This window comes from Megascapheus bottae, chromosome 4 (genome assembly GCF_031878675.1).
Source record: "Megascapheus bottae isolate mThoBot1 chromosome 4, mThoBot2.hap1, whole genome shotgun sequence".
Taxonomy (NCBI): Eukaryota; Metazoa; Chordata; class Mammalia; order Rodentia; family Geomyidae; genus Megascapheus; species Megascapheus bottae.
Genome location: NC_143512.1, coordinates 41,142,467 through 41,165,173, shown reverse-complemented (window position 1 = coordinate 41,165,173; position 22,707 = coordinate 41,142,467). Strand labels below are relative to the sequence as shown.

At 42.2% G+C, this 22,707-nt stretch overlaps 1 protein-coding gene across 3 annotated transcripts in view; it reads left to right on the top strand.

The window, feature by feature from the left end:
• Pde8b (phosphodiesterase 8B) overlaps positions 1-22,707 on the top strand; it is a 189,356-nt gene that overhangs the window by 4,624 nt on the left and 162,025 nt on the right. For 2 of the 3 annotated variants that reach the window (XM_090331732.1, XM_090331731.1), the window contains exon 1: positions 18,091-18,687. The exons of the other annotated variant lie outside the window; for it this stretch is intronic. In XM_090331732.1, the coding sequence (XP_090187858.1) occupies positions 18,343-18,687 (345 nt within the window). In that variant the 5' untranslated portion in view covers positions 18,091-18,342. Of the gene's footprint in view, positions 1-18,090; positions 18,688-22,707 lie in introns of those variants that run through there. 3 annotated transcript variants of the gene reach the window in all.

Sequence of the window (22,707 nt, the reverse complement as noted above, 5' to 3'; positions counted from 1 at the left end):
CCATCTTCATTATTACAGAGCTTTGCCTTGACTATCTTCATTATTACAGAGCTTTGCCTTGACTGTGCCTACAGTTGCGGAGCTTGAAGTCAGGGTCTGAGCACTGTCCTTGGGCTTTCTCAAGGCTAGCACTCTACCACTTGAGCCACAGCAAATGCCTTTTTCTATATATGTGGTACAAGGAATTGAACCCAGGTCTTCGTGCATGCTAGGCAAGCATTCTTACCACTAGGCTAAACTCTCGGTCCCCATATATATATATATATATTTTTTTTTCCAGTCCTGGGCTTAAGCTCAGGGCTTGAGCACTGTCCTTGGATTTTTCTCAAGGCTAGAGCTCTACCACTTGAGCCTTAGCACCACTTCTGGCTTTTTCTAACTATGTGGTACTGAGGAATCGAACCCGGGTCTTCGTGCATGCTAGACAAGCACTCTACCACTAGGCCAAACTCCCGACCCCCATATGTATTTTTTTGAGGATACATCCAGGTTATAGAATTCTACCATTAGCTTTCCTCCCGCACATCTTTCTTGTACATAAAATATATTAATTCCATCCTAATATTCTCTAAAGTCTTAACTTGTTTCAGTGCCAACTCAAAAGTCTAAAGTCCACAGTCTTATCAATATCAGATATGGGTGAGACTCACACCATGATTAATCCTAAAGCAAATTGCCCACTGGCCATGAGCCTGTGAAATCAAACAAGTTATAGAATAGACGCTCCTTTTGTCTATTCCATAAATGAAATCCCCCATAAATCCAGTCTATTCCATAAATGAAATCCCCCAAATTGGGGTCTATAGAAAGAAAAGGAATGTATTTCATACAATCCTGGCTTTGTCTTAGCTCTCCATTAAATGTTGTCCTTATGGGACTCTCTGTTAGCAGCTCAGATCCTATATTTCTGCTTGGATTTGCCACAGTTGGAGACCTCTGTGCTGGCTCTGCCCCTGTGACTAATGTTTGCCCAGGTCCCCTGGTCCAGGCATCTTTTGCGGTAGAGGAAGTCATCACTTTACAGTGTGTGCATTCTGTACGTGTAATTACAAGTGGATGTCACCTGCTATGATAGCTGTGCCCACTGGAGCTGTGGCCTTTGCTATCCCTGGACCTGTTTGAGCCATGGATTGGACAGCCAAGAAGTATTGTGCTAGTCTATTAGGAACAGAGACTGAAGTTGTTCTAGGCAGTGGCCTGTCCCCTAAAACCATTTTATCCTTCTAGAGCTTTGGGACCCTGTGATGGAATCAGCAGCTATGTAAGGACAGGCCTGAGCAGGCATTCTTCCACTGTTTTACCCTGTCACTCTCATTTTGTATGATGTAGCAAGAAACATTCACCAGAAACCAAGCAGGTACCAGCACTACGCTCTTGGATTTCCCAGCTTCTGGAACCATGAACCACAAGCAATATACCTTGGCAGGGTACACATACTGCTAATTCTGCAGGTGCACTTGGATAATGAAGGGATGCCTAGCAACCATCTAATGATGGCGGCATCTCTCCTCTGTTGTAAGTATTCATCCCTCAGAGGAAGGTTTATGTCCCATCACAAAGTTGAGGCCTTTACTAAGAAAGTAAGTGTCCTGATACATATCATAATAATCCATGAGGTTCATTCATCCTTCTTTTCTTCCTTCCTTCCTTTCTTTCTTTCTTTCTTTCTTTCTTTCTTTCTTTCTTTCTTTCTTTGTTTCTTTTTTTTGCCAGTCCTGGGGTTTGAACTCAGGGCCTGGGCACTGTCCTTGAACACTTTTTGCTTAAGGCTAGTGATTAGCCCCTTGAGCCGCAGTGTCACTTCTGGCTTTTTCTGTGTATGTGGTACCGAGGGATTGAACCTAGGGCTTCATGCATGCTAGATGACCACTCTACCACTAGGCTATGCTCCTAGCCCAGTTTTTTCTTTTATCTTTTTTCCTTTTTTTTTTTTGTCAGTTGTGGGGCTTGAATTCTGGGTCTGGGTGCTGTCTCTGAGCTCTTCAGCTCAAGGCTACTGCTCTACCCTGGACCTGGGTGTTCGTTGTCCCTGAGCTCTTCAACTCAAGGCTACTGTCCTACCCTTGAGCCACAGCACCACTTCCAGTTTTCTAGTGGTTAATTGGAAATAAGAGTCTCACAGACTTTAGTGCCAGACTAGTTTTGAACCTTGATCCTCAGAAATCAGTCTCCTGAGTAGCTAGGATTGCAAGCATGAGCCATTCACTGCGCCTGGCTTGGTTTTTTTCTTTTTTATGTGCCAATCTTGAGGCTTGTACTCAGAGTCTGGGTACTGACCTTGAGTTGTTTTTGCTCAAGGCTATTGCTCTACTACTTCATCCTCCACTTCCAGCTTTTTTGTTTTGGTTTGGCAGTTTAGTAAAGAGTCTTAAAGACTCTGCTGCTCAGGTTGGCTTCAAACCATGATCCTCAGAACTCAGCCTCTTGAGTAATAAGGATTACAGACTCTGTGACCGGGCTTCCAGGAGTACTTTCCCATTGTCTTTTACGTTGTTGTGCTGATTACAGAGAAACGCGAACAACGTCTCTTAAAATTGTAGCATATTATTTCTTTTCATTTAGAAATTTTAAAAATCAGGTTAAAGATTATCTTTGTGACAATAGAATGGTTTAGAGAAAAAGAAAATTTAAGTTTTTTGGGGAGCTGAACAAATGCTCTCTGTTTGAACAGTGCACGCAACACTCTTTTAAGCCTTTCTATCCTGGCCCTGGCTGGTGATGGAATGATACGTAGAGTATGAATGAGAGAAACACTATTGTTAAAGGATGAGGATGAGCCTCTTGTCATGCCTCCTGGTCAGCAGTTCTGTTGAGAGCATGTTTGTAACACTCATTTTTATCAAGAAGAAAAACTCTGTTTTATTCCAGAAAAGCACTTGGAGAGTGACTGTGGCCTCTGCCCATTCCCATCATCTGTTTTTTCTTGAGCAGGATTTTCCATTTAAGGTAGGGCATTCTGGATCTTATAAATGGAATTCACTTGAAATTCTCGATGCTCTGTCACTTGGGTTGTGGGCACAGCTTTGGTTGGGAAGACCTCATTTTACTCGATAGTCTTTTCAGTGGTAGGAAAGTGAGAGCAGGAAAAAGAGAGTGGACTAGAAAGGAAGGTGGCTCAGAGGAAGGATGGAGCAGTGTGTCCCAACCCTTTCTCATCCTAGCACACAAAGGACGCAGGTGGTATTGTCTGGGACATGAGCATTTAGAGACCTGTATCTGCTCCAGGTCCTGTGTGGGTGACCTGAGGGCTAGAGAATTTGTTATCTTGTCACTCATTCTGGATCAGTTCAGTTCAGTAAAGAAGCTTTGGGGTACAGAGGGAGAGTCAGAGACACTGTCCCTGAATGTCTCAAATGCAAAGATGTCCTCTTGCTCAGATATAGCTAACTTTCCTGGTCTTCTCCCTTTAGAGAGAGACTTGCTCAGACTGCAGCAATCTTCTCAGCCATACTACTGTCTAAGTGGCATGTAATCTAGAGGAACAGCAGCAGAGGACAAAGACAGCAGAAGGAAGCCTACTTCCTCCTGACAACTCATTAGTAATAGGAGCTAGTTTCTATCACTCACATAAAAGGTAATTATGGAGCTAATAAAAATCCCTCCGCTCATAGATGATACCTTCCAGTGTATAGGGCAAGTCAAGAAGAAAGGAGAGAGTCAGATGTGGTGGTACATGCTTGTAATTGCAGCTACTTGGAAGGTAGAGACGGGGAGAATACTCTGTCAGAGGCTGGCCCACACAAATTTATTTCAGCCCCTGTCTGTAAAACAAATGAAAACTTTCTTGCCTGGGCTGGCTTCGAATCCAGATCCTCATATCTCAAACTTCTGAGTAGTATGTATGTATGTATGTATGTGTGTACATTTGCATGTGTGTATGAGTAATATATAAATGTATATAATATATACACACACATACACACATGCATATATTATATAAAGAGATGACAGAGAAATTCACAGTCTGTAGTTTGGAGGCCAATGACTAGTTAGGCTCAGTAAGAACTCAAGAGAAAATAATTGTTTCACTAAAATCTTAACCTGACTCACAAAGGGTATGTGATAGAGATTCCCCTGTGATCTTCCTTTCACTGGGCCCCAGCTGTCAGTCTGCACGTGTTTTCTCATTATTTTGGATCTATCGTATGAATTGGCTGTCATATCTATAGCCCAGGGCCTCCTGCAGAAGTAAAACAACTGCTTAGTCTCACAAATGCCTGGTTTAGAAAACTTCAGTTAACCTAAAGATCAAATTGGCCCTAGCATACAATGCTTTAGCAAGGAAGGGTAAGTTCACTATTTTCTTATGCTTGGGAGCTTAGATGTAATGATTTGCTTGGCTGTCAGAACTGGAATACCTATGCTGGGTGGCCTAGACATTTTCTCACAGCTCTAAGCCTGGAAGTTCAAGATCAAGGCGCTCTCAAAGTTATTTGTTATGAGACTTTGTGCACAGACACTCCCCCCGCCCAAGCTGCATCCTCATGTGGCTTTTTTTCTGCATACATGTGGAGTAAGAGAGAAAGCTCAGTGACGTCTTTTCTTTCTCATAAGGACATCAATCCTATTGGATTAGAGTCCTTATCTTTATTTAACCTTAATTATCTCCCTTAAGACCCAGTCTCCAAGTATTAGTTATATTAGGGGTATATCTTCAACCTAGGAATTTTTTTTTCAACCTAGGAATTTTAAGAGACACATTTCAGTCTATAACATTAGGTAAATACTGTTATTTAAAAAAGCATTATTGAAATCGAATAGATGTGTAATAATGCACACACCTTTTAGAATGTACAATTTGGAAGTGTTGATCAAGTATGTCATCATGTGTTGTACCTGTGTGTCATTTCCATAATCTGGATAGAGCTTAGGTCCATCAGCCTGTCCCTGGACTGCTTGAGGTCAATTTCTAGCCTGCTATCAAGTCCTTGCTCCCTGTGCCCTGCCAAGAGCTAGAGATGTTCCTTCTATCCTACCAGATGGGTGATGTCTTTATTTATTGCATGTCATCAAAATCATACCTGAGGCCCTTGGGGATACTGTGTTTCAACCAGTGTGATGATTTTGAAATGTGTGCACCTCACTTTATGTGTCAGAGGGCTAGCCAGTTTTTTGTCTTGTAGAATTTTATTGAATGGATCATAATGGGTTTATTTGTTTGCCACTGATGGACATTTGAAGTGTTCCCAGTTTGAGGGTGACTGTTGCAAAAGCTGCCATGAGCACCCATAGGCAAGCCTTTGTTATCACCGCTCATGGGAAAGGGGTAGAAGTGAAATTTCTATGTGTGTTTTATTAAGAACTTGTTCTAAGAGTGATTGTACTGACTCACATCGTGACAAATGGGATTCTCGTGCCTCCCTGTTTATGCCAGCTCTTGTTGAGTTAGTCTTCTGTATTTTAGCCAGGCTAGTGGTTATAGAGTGACACTTCTTGCTGCTTCTGTTTCATTTCACTGGTGATCAGTGTGGAGAATTTTTTCCTGAGCATCCTTGTCATTCCAAATATTTTGTTCAATTTGAATTGGATTGTCTATCTTCTGATTATTGACCTGTAGGGCTTCTTCATATGTTCCGGCTGAGGTCTTTGATTGTGTATACTCCTCTATCCGTAGTTTGCCTTATTTTCTTAAAGCTGTCTTTGAAAGAAAAGACTTTGGAAGTTTTGGTGAACTCAAATAGACCAAATTGGTCTTTTCTTTTATAGTTTATGTTTTTTTGCATTCTTTCTAAGTATTTTTACTTATTCTGAGTTTGCAAACAGTTGCTATCATAACTTCTGGGAGTGACTTTTGGCTTCATTACTATGTTTTCTGATCCATATCAAGTTTATATTTGTATATGGTGTAAAGTAAGGGTTGAATATTTTGTTTGGTTGGTTGCGTGTGTGTGTGTGTGTGTGTGTGTGTGTGTGTGTGTGTGTGTGTTTGTCTGAGACAGGACTCCAACTTGGTATCTAATGCTTTCATTCATTGGCTAGAGCTCTATCAATGAAACCACATCTCTAAACTCTGCTTGTGTTGTTTTTGCATATTATGGTGTAGCCATTCCATCAATGGTTGAAAATGCTGTGCCTTCCCAATTATATTACTTAGCATTGTTATTAAAAATGAATTATCTTGTATGCATAAGCCTGTCCTTGGACAGTATCCTAATCTATTGATTTATTTGCTTATCCTTATGCCAGTATCACCCTGACTTGTTTATTGTGGTATTAGATTCAATTTTTTTGCCAGTCCTGGGGCTTGAACTCAAGGCCTGAGCACTGTCATTGCACACTTATTGCTCACTTTTAGCACTCTACCACTTGAGCCACAGCACCACTTCCAGCTTTTTCTGCGTATGTGATACCAAGGAATTGAACCCAGAGCTTTGTGTATGCTGTCTCCTGCCTCTAGGCCTCACTTTGACCAGCATCACAAATGAAATCATAAAAGGAGTTCTCTCTTCAAGCCCAGGATAAAGTGAATAAATTCACTCACCACATTTGCCTTAGGGAATCTAAAACCTCCATGGTTTACCTATGTGGTAGTACGTGCTAGATAAGCACTCTACCACTAGGCCATGCTCCTGGCTTTAGGTTCACTTTTAAAATCAGGTATTACTTTCAGCATTTTCGCTTTTTTCTGATGTCAATGGATTATTATAAGTCTTTCCTATTTCTACATTGATTTTAGAATGATTTTGTTGCTCTCAGCAAAAGGGTTGGCTGGATCTGATTGGGAGTCTATCCAATCTATGGCTGAATTTCAGGACTTTTCCCTCTTAGCCACAAGGAGTCCTCTGATGAAGAATATGGAATGATTGGGCTGGAAGTTTGGCCTAGTGGTAGAGTGCTTTCTTAGCATGCATGAATACCTGGGTTCAATTCCTTGGTATCACATACATAGAAAAAGCTAGAAATGGTGCTGTGCCTCAAGTTGTAGAGCTCTATCCCTGAGGAAAGCCCAAGGACAGTGCTCAGGCCCTGAGTTCAAGCCTCAGAACTAGCAAAAAAGAAAAAAGAATATAGAATGATTTAGCATATGTAGGCTTCTTAATTTCTCCCATCCATGTTTTGTTTCTTTCAGTGCTTGATACCTTTTAATATCACTACAAATAGTATTTTAATTTTCCAATTGTTCTTTACTAGCGGAGGTAGGACACTTGACTTTTGTTTATTAACACTGTATTTTGTGACTTTGCTAAATCTATCCATTGCTTTTATAATCTTTATAAGATTCTGTTGACTATGAATAAACAAGGTATTCTTTCTTTATAGCCTCTGTACCCCCTATTATTTCTCTTAGTTTGGTGTACTGTAGGGGTCTTCTTTTTGTAGAAAAAGCACTACATTTATGAGGGAGAATTCCTCAGGACCTATAATTATTTAGTATTCCATCCCAGAAGGCGTCACCTCCCAACACTATGGTATTGGAGATTTAGATTTCCCACATTTGAACGAACTTGGGGGGGACATCTTGAACCATCATACTTTTATCATTTTATTTTGTGTCAATAGTATATAAGGCCTCCCATGTGTCAACTCCCATCCTTGCCAGCTCTTATTATTTTACTTTCTTAGCAAACTTATGCATCGTTGGGTGCCAGGAGTTCATGCCTGTAATCCTAGCTACGCAGGAGGCTTTTACATCTGAGAATGGTGGTTCAAAGCCAGCCCAGTAGGAAAAATCCCTTTTACATGCTTATCTCCAATTAACCACTAAAAGACAGGAAGTGGAGCTGTGGGTCAAAGTAGTAGAGAGTAGCCTTGAGCAAAAGAGTTCAGGGATGGCATGAAGGCCCTGAGTTTAATCCCCATGACCAACAAAACAAAAATTAGAAAATCCTATATAACTATTGTCACCCTATTATACTGTATGCGGATGTGAACTTACTCCTATCCAATTCTGTTTTGGTGTTCATGTTCCGGCCTCCCTACACCCCATCTACCCCTCCTGTTCCTGATCTCTAGTATTCTCCTCTCTACCATAAAGCCAACTGAATTAATTCCCACACATGGGGACAGCATGCACTTGTTTTTCTGTGCTTAGTTTATTTCACGTAACAAAAGTAAATTTTTTTTAGATGTAGGTAAAGCAGTAGTTCTGGGAAAATGAATAGCTTTAAAAACTTACTTAAAAAAGAAAGAAAATTTGAATCTAGTGATCTAATATTCTACTTCAAGAAATGAAGGGAAAAAGACCAAATTAAATTTAAATTAAAGAGAAAATAAGGAAGAATTACACTACATTGCCATTTCAGGATATATGATTTATGTTTGTCATTTCAGAATTGTTTTTCTATATCATTCCTGTACCTTTCCTTACTACCCCTTCCAAACAGGACTGATGTGACAATTGGACAGTGTTTAGACCTTTAAATGCCTCTCTAGCCTTTCTGGGGGAAATTTTAAGCCCCTCACAGCAAGAGTTTTGAGTAGTCATTCTATGCTTGCTTCTTCCATTCCTTAAAAGTAGGGATTAGATGTGAAAACTCTAGATCATTTTTATAGATTTCTATTTTTATATTCTCTTGTACTACAGATAGAAAAATAGGATATTAAAAATATAATAGATGGGCATTAGTGGCTCACACCTATAATCTAGCTACTCAGAAGGTTGAGATCTAAGAATCATGATTCAGAGCCAGTCTAAGCAGAAAAGTTCAGGAGACTCTTCAGCAATAAATAAATAAATAAATAAATAAAACTGGCTTAAAAGAGCACTGGATATGAGTGAAAAAGCCAAGAAAGAGCTGAAAACCCTGTACCAGCAAAGAAAGGAGAAGAAAAGGAAAAACCCAACAAATTTATGCCTTTGAATTATAATAGGCTGTTTCTCAAAATCTTGCTGAAGTTTAGTGCTTTACATGTCTTCAAATATGTAGAGTTTGAGCTTTAGCTCCTACAAAACTGTTAAGAGAAGGAAAATCTTTTAAAATACCACCTCGATCGTGTGTGTGTGTGTGTGTGTGTGTGTGTGTGTGTGTGTGTTTCCCTGCCCAGGCTAGCTTTGAACCTCAGATCCTCAGACTTCAGCTTCCTGAGTAGCTAGGATTACAGGAATGAGTCACCTATGCCTAGCTCAGGTTTTTGTTTTTGTTTTTGCTTTTAAATAGCAAAAGATAATTCTCCTGTATTTTTCTATCACGTTCATAAAAGTTTAAAGAAACTAGGTTTTAAGAAACCTAGTGTTTATGCTGGTGATTTATGTTATATTTTTTCCAGTTATAATGAATCTAATTCTTGCTTTTTAATATCTCAGTGGAAAAATATATTAGCCATGTTTCTTTTCTAAGGCCTATGTAATATTTTTTTTATCTTATAAAACTTAGATGGCTCAGGAGAAAGTTGTCATTACTTTAGCCAAACTTAGTGAGAACTCAGGATAATGGTACCCAGATAAGAGATACTGAAAAATTTTCAAACATGAGAGAAGCATCCAGGAGTGTAAAGTGCAGAATAGTTATATAGTAAGCTGTTAGCCATAGTGGTAGCCATTATTTAGTAGAATTTTGAAATTTTTTTACCTGTTTTATATATATACATTCCAGTGTCTTTTTCCTAGAACTTTAGTTATTGTTCCTAGACTTTTTTCAGGATTGAACTCTATAATTAAGGAAAAACAAAAAAACAGAATGATGGACACCTAGGAAATCAGCAGAAGATGTCGGCGGTTCAGGGTGGCGCCATGAAGCAGTGATGGAGTATATCCAATACTGGGGGAGCATCTGTTACTATTTTGTAAACACAGTTCAGTAAAGGACTGCCGCTTCTTCAATGTGGAAATAAAAAGCACAAGAGTAAAAAAAAAACAAAAAAAAAAAACCCCACCAGAATGATGGAAGAGGTGACATTTGATCAAGATGCATTGTACTTATTAACTGACAAGTTGAACTGAAACCCCTTTGTACAATTACTTGAAGATTTTTTGGTTTTGCCAGTCCTGGAGCTTGAACTCAGGGCCTGAGAGCTATCCTTGAGCTTTCTCAAGTCTTTCGTTCTACCACTTGAGCTGCAGCACTATTTCCTGCTTTTTCTATGTATGTGGTAGTCAAGGAATTGAACCCAGGGCTTCATGCATGCTAGGCAAGCACTGTACCACTAGACCAAACTCCTGGCTCCAAGATAATTTGTTTTTAAAGACCAGAAAAGAACCACAAATTAGGTAGTCTACTGGAAACGTATATGGTCCTATTGTTATAGAAATCCTATGGATTTCTCCAAGTAAATGAATCCTTTGCCCATCTCCACTGCCAAATCTCATAAAGGGAAGACTACTGAAAACTTACCATTGAAGGCTCTTCTGGTTGAGGACTTGGTGACATCCCCAAAGCTACCACTTTTTTTTTTTTTTTTTTGCCAGTCCTGGGCTTACGCCCAGGGCCTGAGCACTGTCCTTGGATTTTTCTCAAGGCTAGAATTCTACCACTTGAGCCTCAGCACCACTTTCGGCTTTTTTCTATGTATGTGGTACTAAGGAATTGAACCCGGTCTTTGTGCATGCTAGGCAAGCACTCTACCACTAGGCCAAACTCCCGGCCCCACCCGCCACTTTTTAATTTTATTCCTTGTGAATTGACAGTTAAATTATTCCTTCATATAATGAAACTTCAGGTTTAAAAACCAGCAAACATTTTGTTTCAGACAATAAAATATAACAAATGAGGATTTTTGCTAATTTGTCACTGTGTTTGTTTTGTAACATTTTACTTCATGTATAGCAGTGTTTGACAAAGTGTGATCCTGGGTGGACGGCATTAATATCCTTTGGGAATGAGTTAGACTGGCAAATTCTCTGGCCTTGAAATTTGTGTTTTAGGAGACTTGTACACTCTGATGTATTCATAGGTTTCATAGTCACTTGGTGTGAAGAACCTGAAAACTCTCATTTGTGTGACTTCATCTATTTCTATGATATTATAAACTGCCTAATATGAAATATGAAGATGTAATCCATCATGCCTCTGTTGCCTTGGAGATGCTGAAAGGTGTAGCGGGGAAGTACATGCTGCAGACCAAGTGTCAAACTTCAAGAAGGAAGGGACTTTCTTCCAGAAAGCTGCTAGAACACCTTCTTTCACAGAACAAGTGAGGATGAAGCTGTCAGATCCACAGAAGGTGCTAATATGAGGCCCTCAGGCTGAGCTGCAACTTCGAGGCACCCAGAGCTGGCTAAGAAGCGAAATAGAAGGGCTCCAAAGACACGCCGACCTCAGCAATCCTGACAGAACCAAGGAAACTAACATCTCTCTGTGGGCCTGCCTATAGAGAAGCCCAAAGGAAGTCTTGGCAAAGAGATGGTTTGCTGAACTCCCCGCTGAGGATGACCTTGGGGCCAGCATAGTGATCTGCCTTCTTCACGACTCATTTGAAAAATACCAAAGATGCATTATTTCTGGTTCTAAGTTCTAGAGACCCAGCAGTTGACACACAGGAAGTCCTAGGCCTGTTGTCTTATATTCTTGTTATGTTCTGGGGATAGCTAAATGTCAGTGCTGGTGTTAGTTGAATTCTTTTTGGTTTCTAGACTCAAGTTAATGGGCTCCAGAAAATATAAATACAGGTGAAGAATAACCTATCTGGACAAGGCTCATTTCTCCTGCTAGTGCATGTCTTTCTCATATCCATCTTGTCCTACGGAGCCATGCTGGGACTTTGGCAAACATTTAATATCACTATCTTCCTAGCCTCTCTAATCAGGCACAAGATCATAGGGCTTTTTGCTCAGGAAGCTTTGTGGACTCCCTTCCTCTCCACTCCACCCTCCCTACTCCAGTCTTACAAATGCCATCTATTGACATCTCTGTATTGTATTTGTTAAGGCTACAGAGTGGTTTAATCAGCATAACTTTACCTGTTTACCTGGAGGCTGGAAATACAAGAGCAAGGAGCAAGCAGGATGGATGTCTGACAGTCTTCTCTCTGAGGTTGATGGGCCTCCCTCTGTGTATGCATGCATTTCTGGTATTCTTTCTTTCCCTAAAAGGATGCCATTACTATTGGACTAGGGCTCCGTTGTTACAACTTCATTTAAGTTTAATTTCTTCCTTGAAGAACCCAAGGATCATTGGAGGTTAGAATTGCAGCACTGGAAGGATACAATTCAGTCCGTAACAATCCCGAATAGTCCATTTCTGGATTGTTCCAGCTCTTTATTCAATAGACCTTGAATATACATTCATCTCAGTGATATAATACTTGTGAGTTGCAGAAAAAAGTCAAATGATTTCCAGTAACTAGAATTTAGACAACTGCATGATCTGCATTTGGTTCCCCTTGTGGTATCTTACCTTGTCAGCCTACTTATTCAAATACTGCCTTTCATCCCCGAGTCATGCTCTGATTTCCTCAGTGGCATCTTCTAGATCATCTCCACCATACAAATCTTTTTCTCTCGGCTTACACTTTTATTTCATAGTGATTGTGAACACATTCCTGTACATATGTATGCGGTTCTTAATAGACTGTCTGCGGGGAAGCACTGAGTGTTTTCCTCTTATATGTTCTCATGGTGCCTGAGAGGGTAGTGGTATTTAGTGCCTGGAGGGATGGATGAAAAAGGGAAGATTCCATTTGATAAAGTTTCTTGAGACTCCTAGACCAAACATCATCTCCTTTGAGAAAACTTCCATAACCCTACCCAAGTTTCTCTCTATCATATCAACATATTTGAAAGCCCTGTATAACCTTCAGTACTCTCAGAGAATTTTCTTGTTTATTTTTCTAAGCTCTCTAGATATTTCAAATTGTGGGTACTGAGACTATGTCTATTATGTCTGCTGGTACTTAGCATCTGATTTGTGGTAGGCACTCCCGTAGATGTGTGCTAAATGGATGAAAAAATAAAATAGCATGTGTAGAGTGACATCTTTGGGAAAGAGTGATGTGCCTAGCAAAGTGTGCATGTAGGCTTGGAAGGGCCTGCTTAAAGACCTGGACTTCTGAATACCTCTCATAAAGTACTTAGGAAATTTTACATTAACTGAGAAATAAATAAGGCTTATATCTTGCTTTATATATTGTATACGTTAAAAATGAATGTGCATTAATAATTTATATTCTGAATACCAAAAAGTACTCAGTGCCATTTAGGAGTAACTTAAGGAGCCATGAACTCTATTAGTTAAAGAAAGCCAACATTTAATCATTTGGCAAGCAATTCCTTTTGCAATGAATTTGTTTTCTGAAGCTGGATTTCCACATGGGGCTGGCAGGACCAACAGTGACTTTACTACAGAGAGAAATTTCAGGGTCTACCATCTTCTATGTCTTTTTAGTTTTATTATCTCTAGCTCAATGGTCATGTAATTATCTGTTCATTTCACTGCCTGTAGTTTCATCAAAGGTAGTTGTGTCTCTATGCCTTTACTTGTGGGTGATTCCTTTAACTAATAAGTCAACTTAGTGAGGATCCAACTGCTTTCTCCAGAAAGTCTTCTCAGGTAGTCATAACCACCATCAGAGAATGTAGAGCTCTACTCCTTTTTGTTCTGGTACCTTGACATTCACAGATTATGCTCCATTTCTCCAAAGTCCCTTTTGTCCTGGTTGCTCTACAAGCAACTTTGGAGGTGGATTGTACTTCATGTTTCATTCGCTGTCTTAATGCCACAGGAGTTTTGGGGGAAATGTATTTAGGAGAATTTTGGAAATGAATATTTCATGCCTCATAGCCTAGCAGTTTGGGTCCAGGGAAATTCTGATATGAGGAGCAAGGCTATTCTGGAACCCCTCTGGAATGGAGCCATTGATGTAGTCTTGTGGTGCTCTTGCTAATGGGAGGACAGATTGCTTCTATACTAAGCAGACAAGAGCCTAGCACTCTGTTTGATGATGTTGACCTAAAGAAGTCAGATGTTGGCTGAAACTTTTCCTACATCTTTGTGTTTTCTACAATTGGCAAGGAAAAACTGTGCTACAGGCCAAATTTATTCCTTAATTTCATTTGGTATCTGGCAAAAGACCCAATAAATGATGCAACTATAATTAAAAAATAAAGCTTTCTTTTACTCCTTTTTTTCTTTCCAAAAGCTGTATCTGTAACCCATTTGCTACAAATATTTCACAATAAAAATGGCTGCTGTGTCTTCCTTTGTTTTTTACCTTTTTGCCTCTCTGCATGTTTCTGTGTATCCTTAGCGAATTGGCATATATTATTTTCTCAGTCACTATCCAGCTCAGTTCTCTGACTCATGACTTTTTTTAGATCTTCTACTTCATTTGAAGGAAAAATACCAGTAGAAATTCATAAAAGAACATACTTTATAGAAGCATGATTAAGGTAACAGTAAATGTATTTGTTTACATTGTTTTAGGTGGTTTTATATCACTTATAAACTTTAACAAAATATTTATTTCTATTTTTATAATCAAGCTATGCACGTTATATTCTTTACTAACATTATTTCATCTAAGCACATTTAAATAGTGATATTCTGACATGCCAGTGTCATTCCCCTAGTGTCTGATGTTCGAATTATGTCCCACTTCATTATTGTAAATAGCATTGCTATGCAATATCTCTATTTTGTTATTTTAATTTTATTACCAAAAGAAAGGTTTTTTTTTAGGTCCAAGGCATTCCCTGACTTTATAAACTAAAACATACTCAATTTTTTTCTTCATATCATACTCAATTTTTAAAAAAGCCTTTGATTTTTGGATTCTACCAGTTAAGAGATGACAAAGGCAAAACAAAACAAAACATCTATTCCTCTCATTGACAAATATTCAAATATTTGAGCACTTTAGGCTCGGCACTGTTCTGAAATTATAAGATCTGTCAATAAATGAGAAATTAAAAAAAACTATTTCTGCCCATGTAGAGCTATGTTCTGTTGGAAGAAGGTAAACAATAAACAGAGTAATAAAGTGACCTAATTACACAGTAAATTGGAAGGCGAAAGATACTGTGTGTGAAACAAGAAAATTTGCAGAAGAAGTAAATTAAGGGTGATTAAGAAGGGCAAGGGGACAATGGAGTGTTATGAGTTTTTAAATAGGGGCTGGGAGCAGGCAGCAATTGAGTTGGGGACATGTGCACAGAGACCAAAAGGAGGTGAAGAAGGTAGCTGTTCCAGTGCGGATGTGGCTGTAAGCCTAGAAGAGAAGACAACTCCCCAGAAATGTTAGATCTCGAGATCTGCAAGGTACAAGCAGAGTGAGGGAAAAGAGAGTTCAGCCAGCCTCACCTCGAAGGGGCAATAAGCACTTGTGAGGAGCTCAGCTGTCACCTAGCTGTGACTTCAGAGGAGGGGCTGGTAAGAAAGACAACACTGAATTCACTTTTCTTTGATAAAGCAGATGTAGCACCAGTCCTAAAGCCTTTGTCCAAGTCTTTGGGATGGGACCAGGGAACTCTTCTATTTCTGATACATTTCTCTTGGTAGGTCTGTCTTAAGGCCTGGGGCAGTTCTTTAAGTTCAAAAAGCCCATCATTCTAAAGGCAAAAATAATTTAAGGAAAGATTAAAAAACGTTCACAGCATCCCAAATGTCAGCTCTTTACAGTGACTTGGGAGATTACCTGAAAAGTAGAAGCCTGTAGGTTAAGAGACTTACCCAAGGCTACACAGCATGAAGAGGCAAAGCGAGATTTCACATTGACCCTTGTAACTCAGAGTTCAGTGCCCTCTCTGCTGCACTGTGCTGCCTAATAGATGATACCATTTCACATGTCAGGTGGTTAGATTTCCAATAAGCTTCACAGTTAAGAGCATGGTTGATGGGTTGATTAAATGTTTGGTTAGCCAAAGATCAATCAAATAGCCTCTGTTGTTTTAACCTTTATGGTTAAAAACCTTTGAAATGTATTCATCACATTTTCTGCTTCCTTAGAGGAATTCTGGGAGATTCATACTACTTTAGAATTGGAATAAATGTTAATTGTTCAGGATCTTGCAGACATAATTCTGATCCCTGAGTCATAATTCTGAAGCAAGCTTTTACTTAATATTATTATAAAACATAAAAGCCATCCAGCTGACCTTGGATATATATGAGGCTAAGTTAAAAAAAATACATTTCTGATTTGGTTTGCTTTGTTTCTTGGACACTGCTGCTAAGAATTTCCCCATTTAATTAAATTTTTAAAAATAATATTGGGTTTTCTGGCCATATGCTATCATTTGGGCATAAATTTTGTCTGTGGTGTCTGAGCTTATAGATGCTACTGTCACTTTGAAATGCACTGACAAAGTGACATGGAGTTGGGTCAGAAAACACTTGTACAGGTGAGAACTTGGGCTTGAGAACTAAGCCAACAATAATTTCAGTGAAATCCTTTCTCCTCCACTTACACATTTCTGCAAGTTTCAGTGATTATATCTGTTCCAGCAATGCAGGCAGGTTGTACATTCGCTGGGAACACTCAGTGGAGATTATAGGGATACATTATTTTTTCCTTTCACTAAACCAGGATTGGTAGTGGAAGCTGTGCCCGAGCTATTGGCTGCTTTAATGATGGAAAGAAAATGTATGTGTAGTGCATTTCTTTTTCTATCCTCTCTCTTTCTACAGAGAAGTTGCAGTGTGAGAGAGACATAGGTCCTAACAGGAAATGGTCAGCAAACTCAGCACAGCAGCAGTCCAGTCCTGTTCACAAGCTACATTGGAATCATCCACTCTCTCAAGGCTTAATCAGTTGTTGCTGTTTTTAGCACTTTTATTGCTTTCAAATAGTTATACAGAGAGCTTTCAATATTACATGACCATTTATATGTACCATGCTTCTTGATCAGTGTCATGCCATCTATCATTTTCCTTCTCCCTCCATCTCTGCCAACCCTACTCATCCCTTTTTTGGGGGGTGGTTGGTCATGTGACTTGAACTCAGGGCCTGGGTGTTGTCCTTGAGCTCTTCAGCTCAAGGCTACCACCCTACCCCTTGAGTCACAGAACCACTTCTGGTTTTCTGGCGGTTAATTGGAGATAAAAGTCTCATGGACTTTAGTGCCTGGCTTTGAACCTTGATCCTCAGATCTCAGCCTCCTAAGTAGCTAGTATTACAGGCAAGAGCCACTGCCTTTAAGATATTTATTTGTGCTCTGCTGGAGTAAGTGGGTAGTGGCAGCTGTAACCCTTGCTTCTGAAGGCATTCTCAATCTGGGCCCTCACTAAGGGGCGGAAAGGAGGTTATTGACCTAGGATGTGAGGAAAAACAATTGACAATGAGAGGCTGCATGGTGTAGAAGGCAGGGAGAACACTTAGCGATAACCAGAGAAAAGGGGAAGACTTGGAAAGAGCCCCTAACCCATCCAGATAACTCTTTCTCTTCTTTCTATCTTCCACAGAGATGCATGTATTTAAGGACATGTTCCTGTATGGGGCTTCCCAGCCCTTGGCAGGAACTTAACACATTTTGAGTAGTAGGATGAGGCTTTTTCTGAAGGCTGGGCCCCCATCCAATGCCACCTTCAGAATATGTGGAGGCAGGGGTGGGCACAGGTGGGGGCTGAGGGAGGGGATATACTGTGGAAGCAGGAAGTCTCTTCCAACTCCCAGTATGTTGAGAGACTTGCAAGCCCCGTGTGGCTGGGCCTTGGCTGTAGGTTCCCCACAATTTCAGGAGGGACATCTGGGTGTTTGGCTCAGAAATGTGTGAGAAATGTTGATGAGAATCCAGGGGTGAGGGAACCCTTCAGAGGCTGCCCTGACTACGTGCAGGCAGGGGAAGAAAGGCTGGGGCATTAGGGGGCGGTGTGGACATGGGTGCCGAAGGCACGAGGCCTCAGGCGGGCGGAGGTGGAGGGGAGGGCGCCGAGGCGTGGTGCCAGTGCTGCGTACGGGGCCCTGCCGAGCCCAGTGTGGGCACGCTCTGCTCAGTGTGGGAGAGCGCGGGGTGTGGCGGGACCCAAGCAGGGGGTACCTGAGGAGGCCGAGGGGAGGGGGCGCGCGCGGACGGAAAGTGAGGAAAGACAGTGCGTGCGCGCGTGCGGGCGCCCTGGCCCGGGGCTGGGGCTGCGGGCGGGAGCTGGAGCCCTGCGAGGTGGAGCTGGGCGGCGGCGCGGGCTGAGCTGGGGGGAGGAGGGGAAGGCGGAGGCGCGGGGCGCGTGTTTGGGGCGCCGCGGCGGGGAGGGTGGCGGCCGCCGGTGCGCGCGGGGCGCTGTGTATGCGCGCTCTCCCGTTCGAGGAGGAAGATGGCCCAGAAGGGAAAGTTGGGGTGACGCGCGCGGCCCCCGGACGCTCGGCGCGGGGGACGGCGGAGAGCCCGACGGAGCGGTGGCCGCGCAGGCCGGGGGGCGCGCAGCCCGGGTGCCGCCGCCACGGCCGCGCCCGCCCCCTCACTGCAGGTGGCAGCGGGGGCGCGGGGTCCGGGAGGCTCGGGGCGCGGGCGAGCGCGTGGGGGACCCCGGCTGAGGGATGGGCTGCGCCCCCAGCATCCACGTCTCTCAGAGCGGTGTGATTTACTGCCGGGACTCGGACGAGTCCAACTCGCCCCGCCAGAGCAGCCGCGCGTCGCCGGGCCCCGCCGTCCCCCTGCACGGCCTCGTCGTGCAGACCGACGCCGCCGACGCCGCTCCCCCGAGCCTCGCCGCGTCCTCGGGGCCCCGGGGCGCTGTCCGCGTCCGCAAGGCCCGGGCCGAGCTGGGCAGCGGGAGCAGCTCGGGCTCCGTAGCCCCCGCCGCGACCACCTGCAGGGGCCGAAGGCGCCACTGCTGCAGCAGCGCCGAGGCTGAAACCCAGACCAGCTACACCAGCGTGAAGGTAAAATCTCCTGGGGGGCCGGGGTGGGGGGGCGCGCCCCGTCCGCGCGGGCCTCGCGTGGGTCCCGGTGGGGTGGGGTGGAGGGCTCGGGAGGAGTTGAGTCGCAGTGACGCGGTGGGCTGGGAGGACCGGGTCACTGGCGGAGGAGGAGTTTACTTTTTATTTGTGGGGGTGGTGGAGACCTGCGAAGTGCGACCCGAGGAAGACCCTCCGAGGGGCCGGGGCCGGGGTGGAGGCCGGCCGAGAGAGGGGCGCAGTGGGAAACAGTTTGGCCTGTTTCTCGGGGAGGGGAGGAAGGCTGGGGCCAGATTGATGCGGCAGGAGGGTGGGGGTGGGGTGTGTGTCCACTGAAGGAAATGGGGGTGCGTGCCGACCCAGTACCGGAATTGCAAGCACCCGCACTACCTGGGAAAGCCAGCCAGGGTGGATGGAGCCACGCAGCACGGGGAGCCAGCGCTGGGATTTGTGAATGAACGGGTTCTGAGTTAGCTATAGGAAAGGGCTGGAGGAAGAGGAGCCGGGTAGAACCTGTTGTTTGTCACTGGAGTGGCCCAGGGTTGGCTGCGTGCTGGATGTAATTGAGAGAAGCCAGCCCAGCTACAGGGAGGGGACGTACTTTCCAGTTGCGGTGCAGCATCTGAAGATGAAGTGTCTGCACAGACATCACATCTCCATCTCCGAGGAGAGTGCCACCGGCAGGGAGTGGAAAAGCCTGCTAAGTGGTTAAAGCAGCCTCTAGCTAGGTCTTAATGGTGATGAAAAGTTATTATTCCAACAGTGACCTTCTCTGTGTTCTATCCAAGATGCTTTTCCTTGTGTCAGTGTGGACACTAGCCTCTTTTTTTTTTTTTTTTTTTTTTTTTTTTTATCTGTCATGAGTCTTGAACTCTAGGCCTGGGTGTTGTCCCTGAGCTCTTCAGCTCAAGGCTACCACCCTACCCTTGAGCCACAGTGCCACTTCCGGTTTTCTAGAGGTTAATTGGAGTAAAGAGTCTCATGGACTTTAGTGCCCAGATTGGCTTTGAACCTTGATCCTCAGATATGAGCCACCATGCCCGGCTGGCCTCTTTCTTTAGAGCAACAGAAGGACAATGCATCACTTCCTGTATAAAGGCAAGACTGTGTCTCCTGATTCGTGTGTGTGTTCATCCTGGGGCTTGAACTCAGGGCCTAGATTTTGTCCATTAGCTTTTTCTGCACAATGTTGGTGTTCTATTACTTGAACCACAGCTCCATTTTGGACTTCTTTGCTGGTTAATTGGAGATAAAGAGTCTCATGCACTTTCCTGTCCATCTGGCTTTGATCCTCAGATCTCAGCTTCTTGAGTAAGATTATGATGTGAGTTACTGCAGCTGATTTCTCCCAGATAACAATGCTAGATAGACGCAGCGTTTTATATGGTTAGTAGATTATCAGGAATTATTCCATGATTCTTTGACAAGACACAGTTGTAGATTTACTAGCTAAAAGCTTGTTCATTGGCTGATCTAAAGAGAGGAGAGTTTGATCTTCATTGGATAAAGTCAGCTCATAGTGAAGGAGGGAGAAGAAAGCTTGCAATAGCTACAGTCTGGAAGAGCCATAAGGTTTTTTGTTTTTTAATGAAATTAAGTTTTTTTTTTAAAGCAGCACCTAATTTTGCAATATAAAATTTAACCAGTTTTACTCATAGTTTCAGTGTTTTTCTAGCAATAATCATAAGCACCATTAGAATAAAATATTATTGACTGAGCACTTACTGTCTAGTGTTGATATCTAAAGACTGGAGGAGACCTGACTTCATGACACTATGGGCTGTCATTTACATGTTCTTAACAGAAACGTGCACTCAGTACTGTTTGTGTGTGTGTGTATTTTTTTTTTAACTCCACAACCTTCATCTCTTGCTGGTAGTCCACATAAAGTTAGTACTAAAAGCAACTTAAAGAGATTAAAATGTAATATTTGGTGACATAATTAAATTGGGGTGTTCCATAGAGACCCTTTGTTGGCTGGGATTGATGATGAGTGCCTATTGTCCTAGCTGCTCAGGATGCAGAGGTAGGAGGATCTTGAGTTTGAGGCCACCCAATCCACTAAAGTGAGCAAGACCCTAATTCAAATGCAAAACAAGAGAACTTGCAGCATGGCTTCAGTAGTAGAATGCTTGTTAGTCAGGTCCTGGGTTCAGTCTCCGGTACTAGGAGACAACGCTTTTTGCCTTATGGTTGAAAAGAAAATTTGAAAACTAGGACTGTATTTCAGAACAGTGACCACTCCATGCTATTTCTCTTTGCTTGCTCAAGAGATACCATCTATTTTTGCCTTTCTGATAGCAAGGACCTCATTTTAGTATCTGGCAATTCTGGCTACTCAGTGTTTGTTTAGTGAAAGAGTATTACCCATTCTCTGGGTGTTAACACTTTCCTCAAGAGGCTACTTAAGAAACCAAATGGAGTAAAAACTGAAGCAAAAATGAATCCCAGTTATTAGTTGCTAGTATAAACTTGTGTAAATCTCATTGCTACTTGGCTCAAGTGTTAAAAGGCTTGACCTGGGAAGGAATTTAACTCACTTTGCTTTAGCAACAAGATTCCCAAATAGGAACTTAGTTCATTTCAACCCATTACCAGGAATGTTGGAAATAAAATGGCCCTTTACGGATCCAATGATAATTTGCATCCTGTTGCTCTTAATTGTTATATATTTAAAATTGAATTGGAAACCAGTTATTTATACAATTCATGCAAAATTTTTATCACAGAACTGCCCTAAAATATTTGAGTATCCATTTAGACCTTCAGTATTCCTTTGGCTGTTTTTTCCCCCTTTGGGGAATGGGGTCGGAAGATAGTATTGGTGTTTAAATACAGGGCCTGAAACTTCCTAGGAAGGCACTATGCCACTTGAACCATTACACCATCCCATCTTTCTCAATGTTAATGTTTCTGTCTGTCTTCTATTCCCTTTTATGGATAATTTTGTAAACGTTTGCATTTCTTTTTTAATAAGTTTTTTTTTTTAATTTGTCTTCAGAGTTTGAGATAGTTGCTAGCCATGTGACCCTCCATTCCTTTCTAAAATGCTTGGTGCAAAAACAGTCTGCCATTTGTCCTGTTTGCATGGTGGTGTGGTAGATTTCAATTGTCTTCCTTCCTCTCTGTACTTCAATTATAAACAATATCCTCTTATCTACTCAGCCTCTAGTATTCCCCAGAGTGCAAAAAAAAGTGAGCTCGATTTCTCTTTTTCTAGCAATAACTCACTTCATTAAGCTTTTAGAATGATGAAGCATTATGATGTCAAACATGATGTCAACAGGAACCTTCTTGAATACCTAATTGGCAAAAGATTGTAAACATTAATAATTCATACACAGTACAATGATATCACATGGGTTTCCATTTCTGGTAAGAAGTTAGATTTGTCTCCCAATTGCTGTAAAAATATAACTTCCTAGCAATTTCTGTCCTCCTTGCTTGCCTTTTTTAAAAATAGTACTCGAACAGGAGAATCTTACAGGATACTCTCTCCTGATATTGGGCCAATTTTGTAATTCTTGTTCAGAAATCCTCGGAGGATATGCTTGAACCTCTTTCTGGGAGGAACTAGGGATTCTTACAAATCTTTTCTTATACCAGCTGTTGCTGCTTGGAAGCAACTAGGACTAAGCAGTCAGTTGTAGAACTTGCAGCAGTCTCTCTGGGTGAACTGTGAATAGATCACAGAAGACTGTTACCTTTGAAATGGCTCTGTGTACTGATAGCCAGCATCTCCAGGTCCCTCTGTCCTTCCCTGCCCTTCTCTTGATGCGTTTAGTCAATGTGGCTGCAAGACTCTCAGGGTAAAGACAAAGGATTCTGGGAATATCCAAGAAGGAGGCTATATCTCTTAGAGCAGAAGAGTGTGGCTAAACCAGATATTAGTGACCCTTATAATTGCTGTTTCTAGATATTGTTCTAGCATCAGTGAGGGTAATCAGTCCTGAGTTGAGTCTATACAAGGAGGAAAATAGGCATCTTTCAGTTCTTACATTAGGA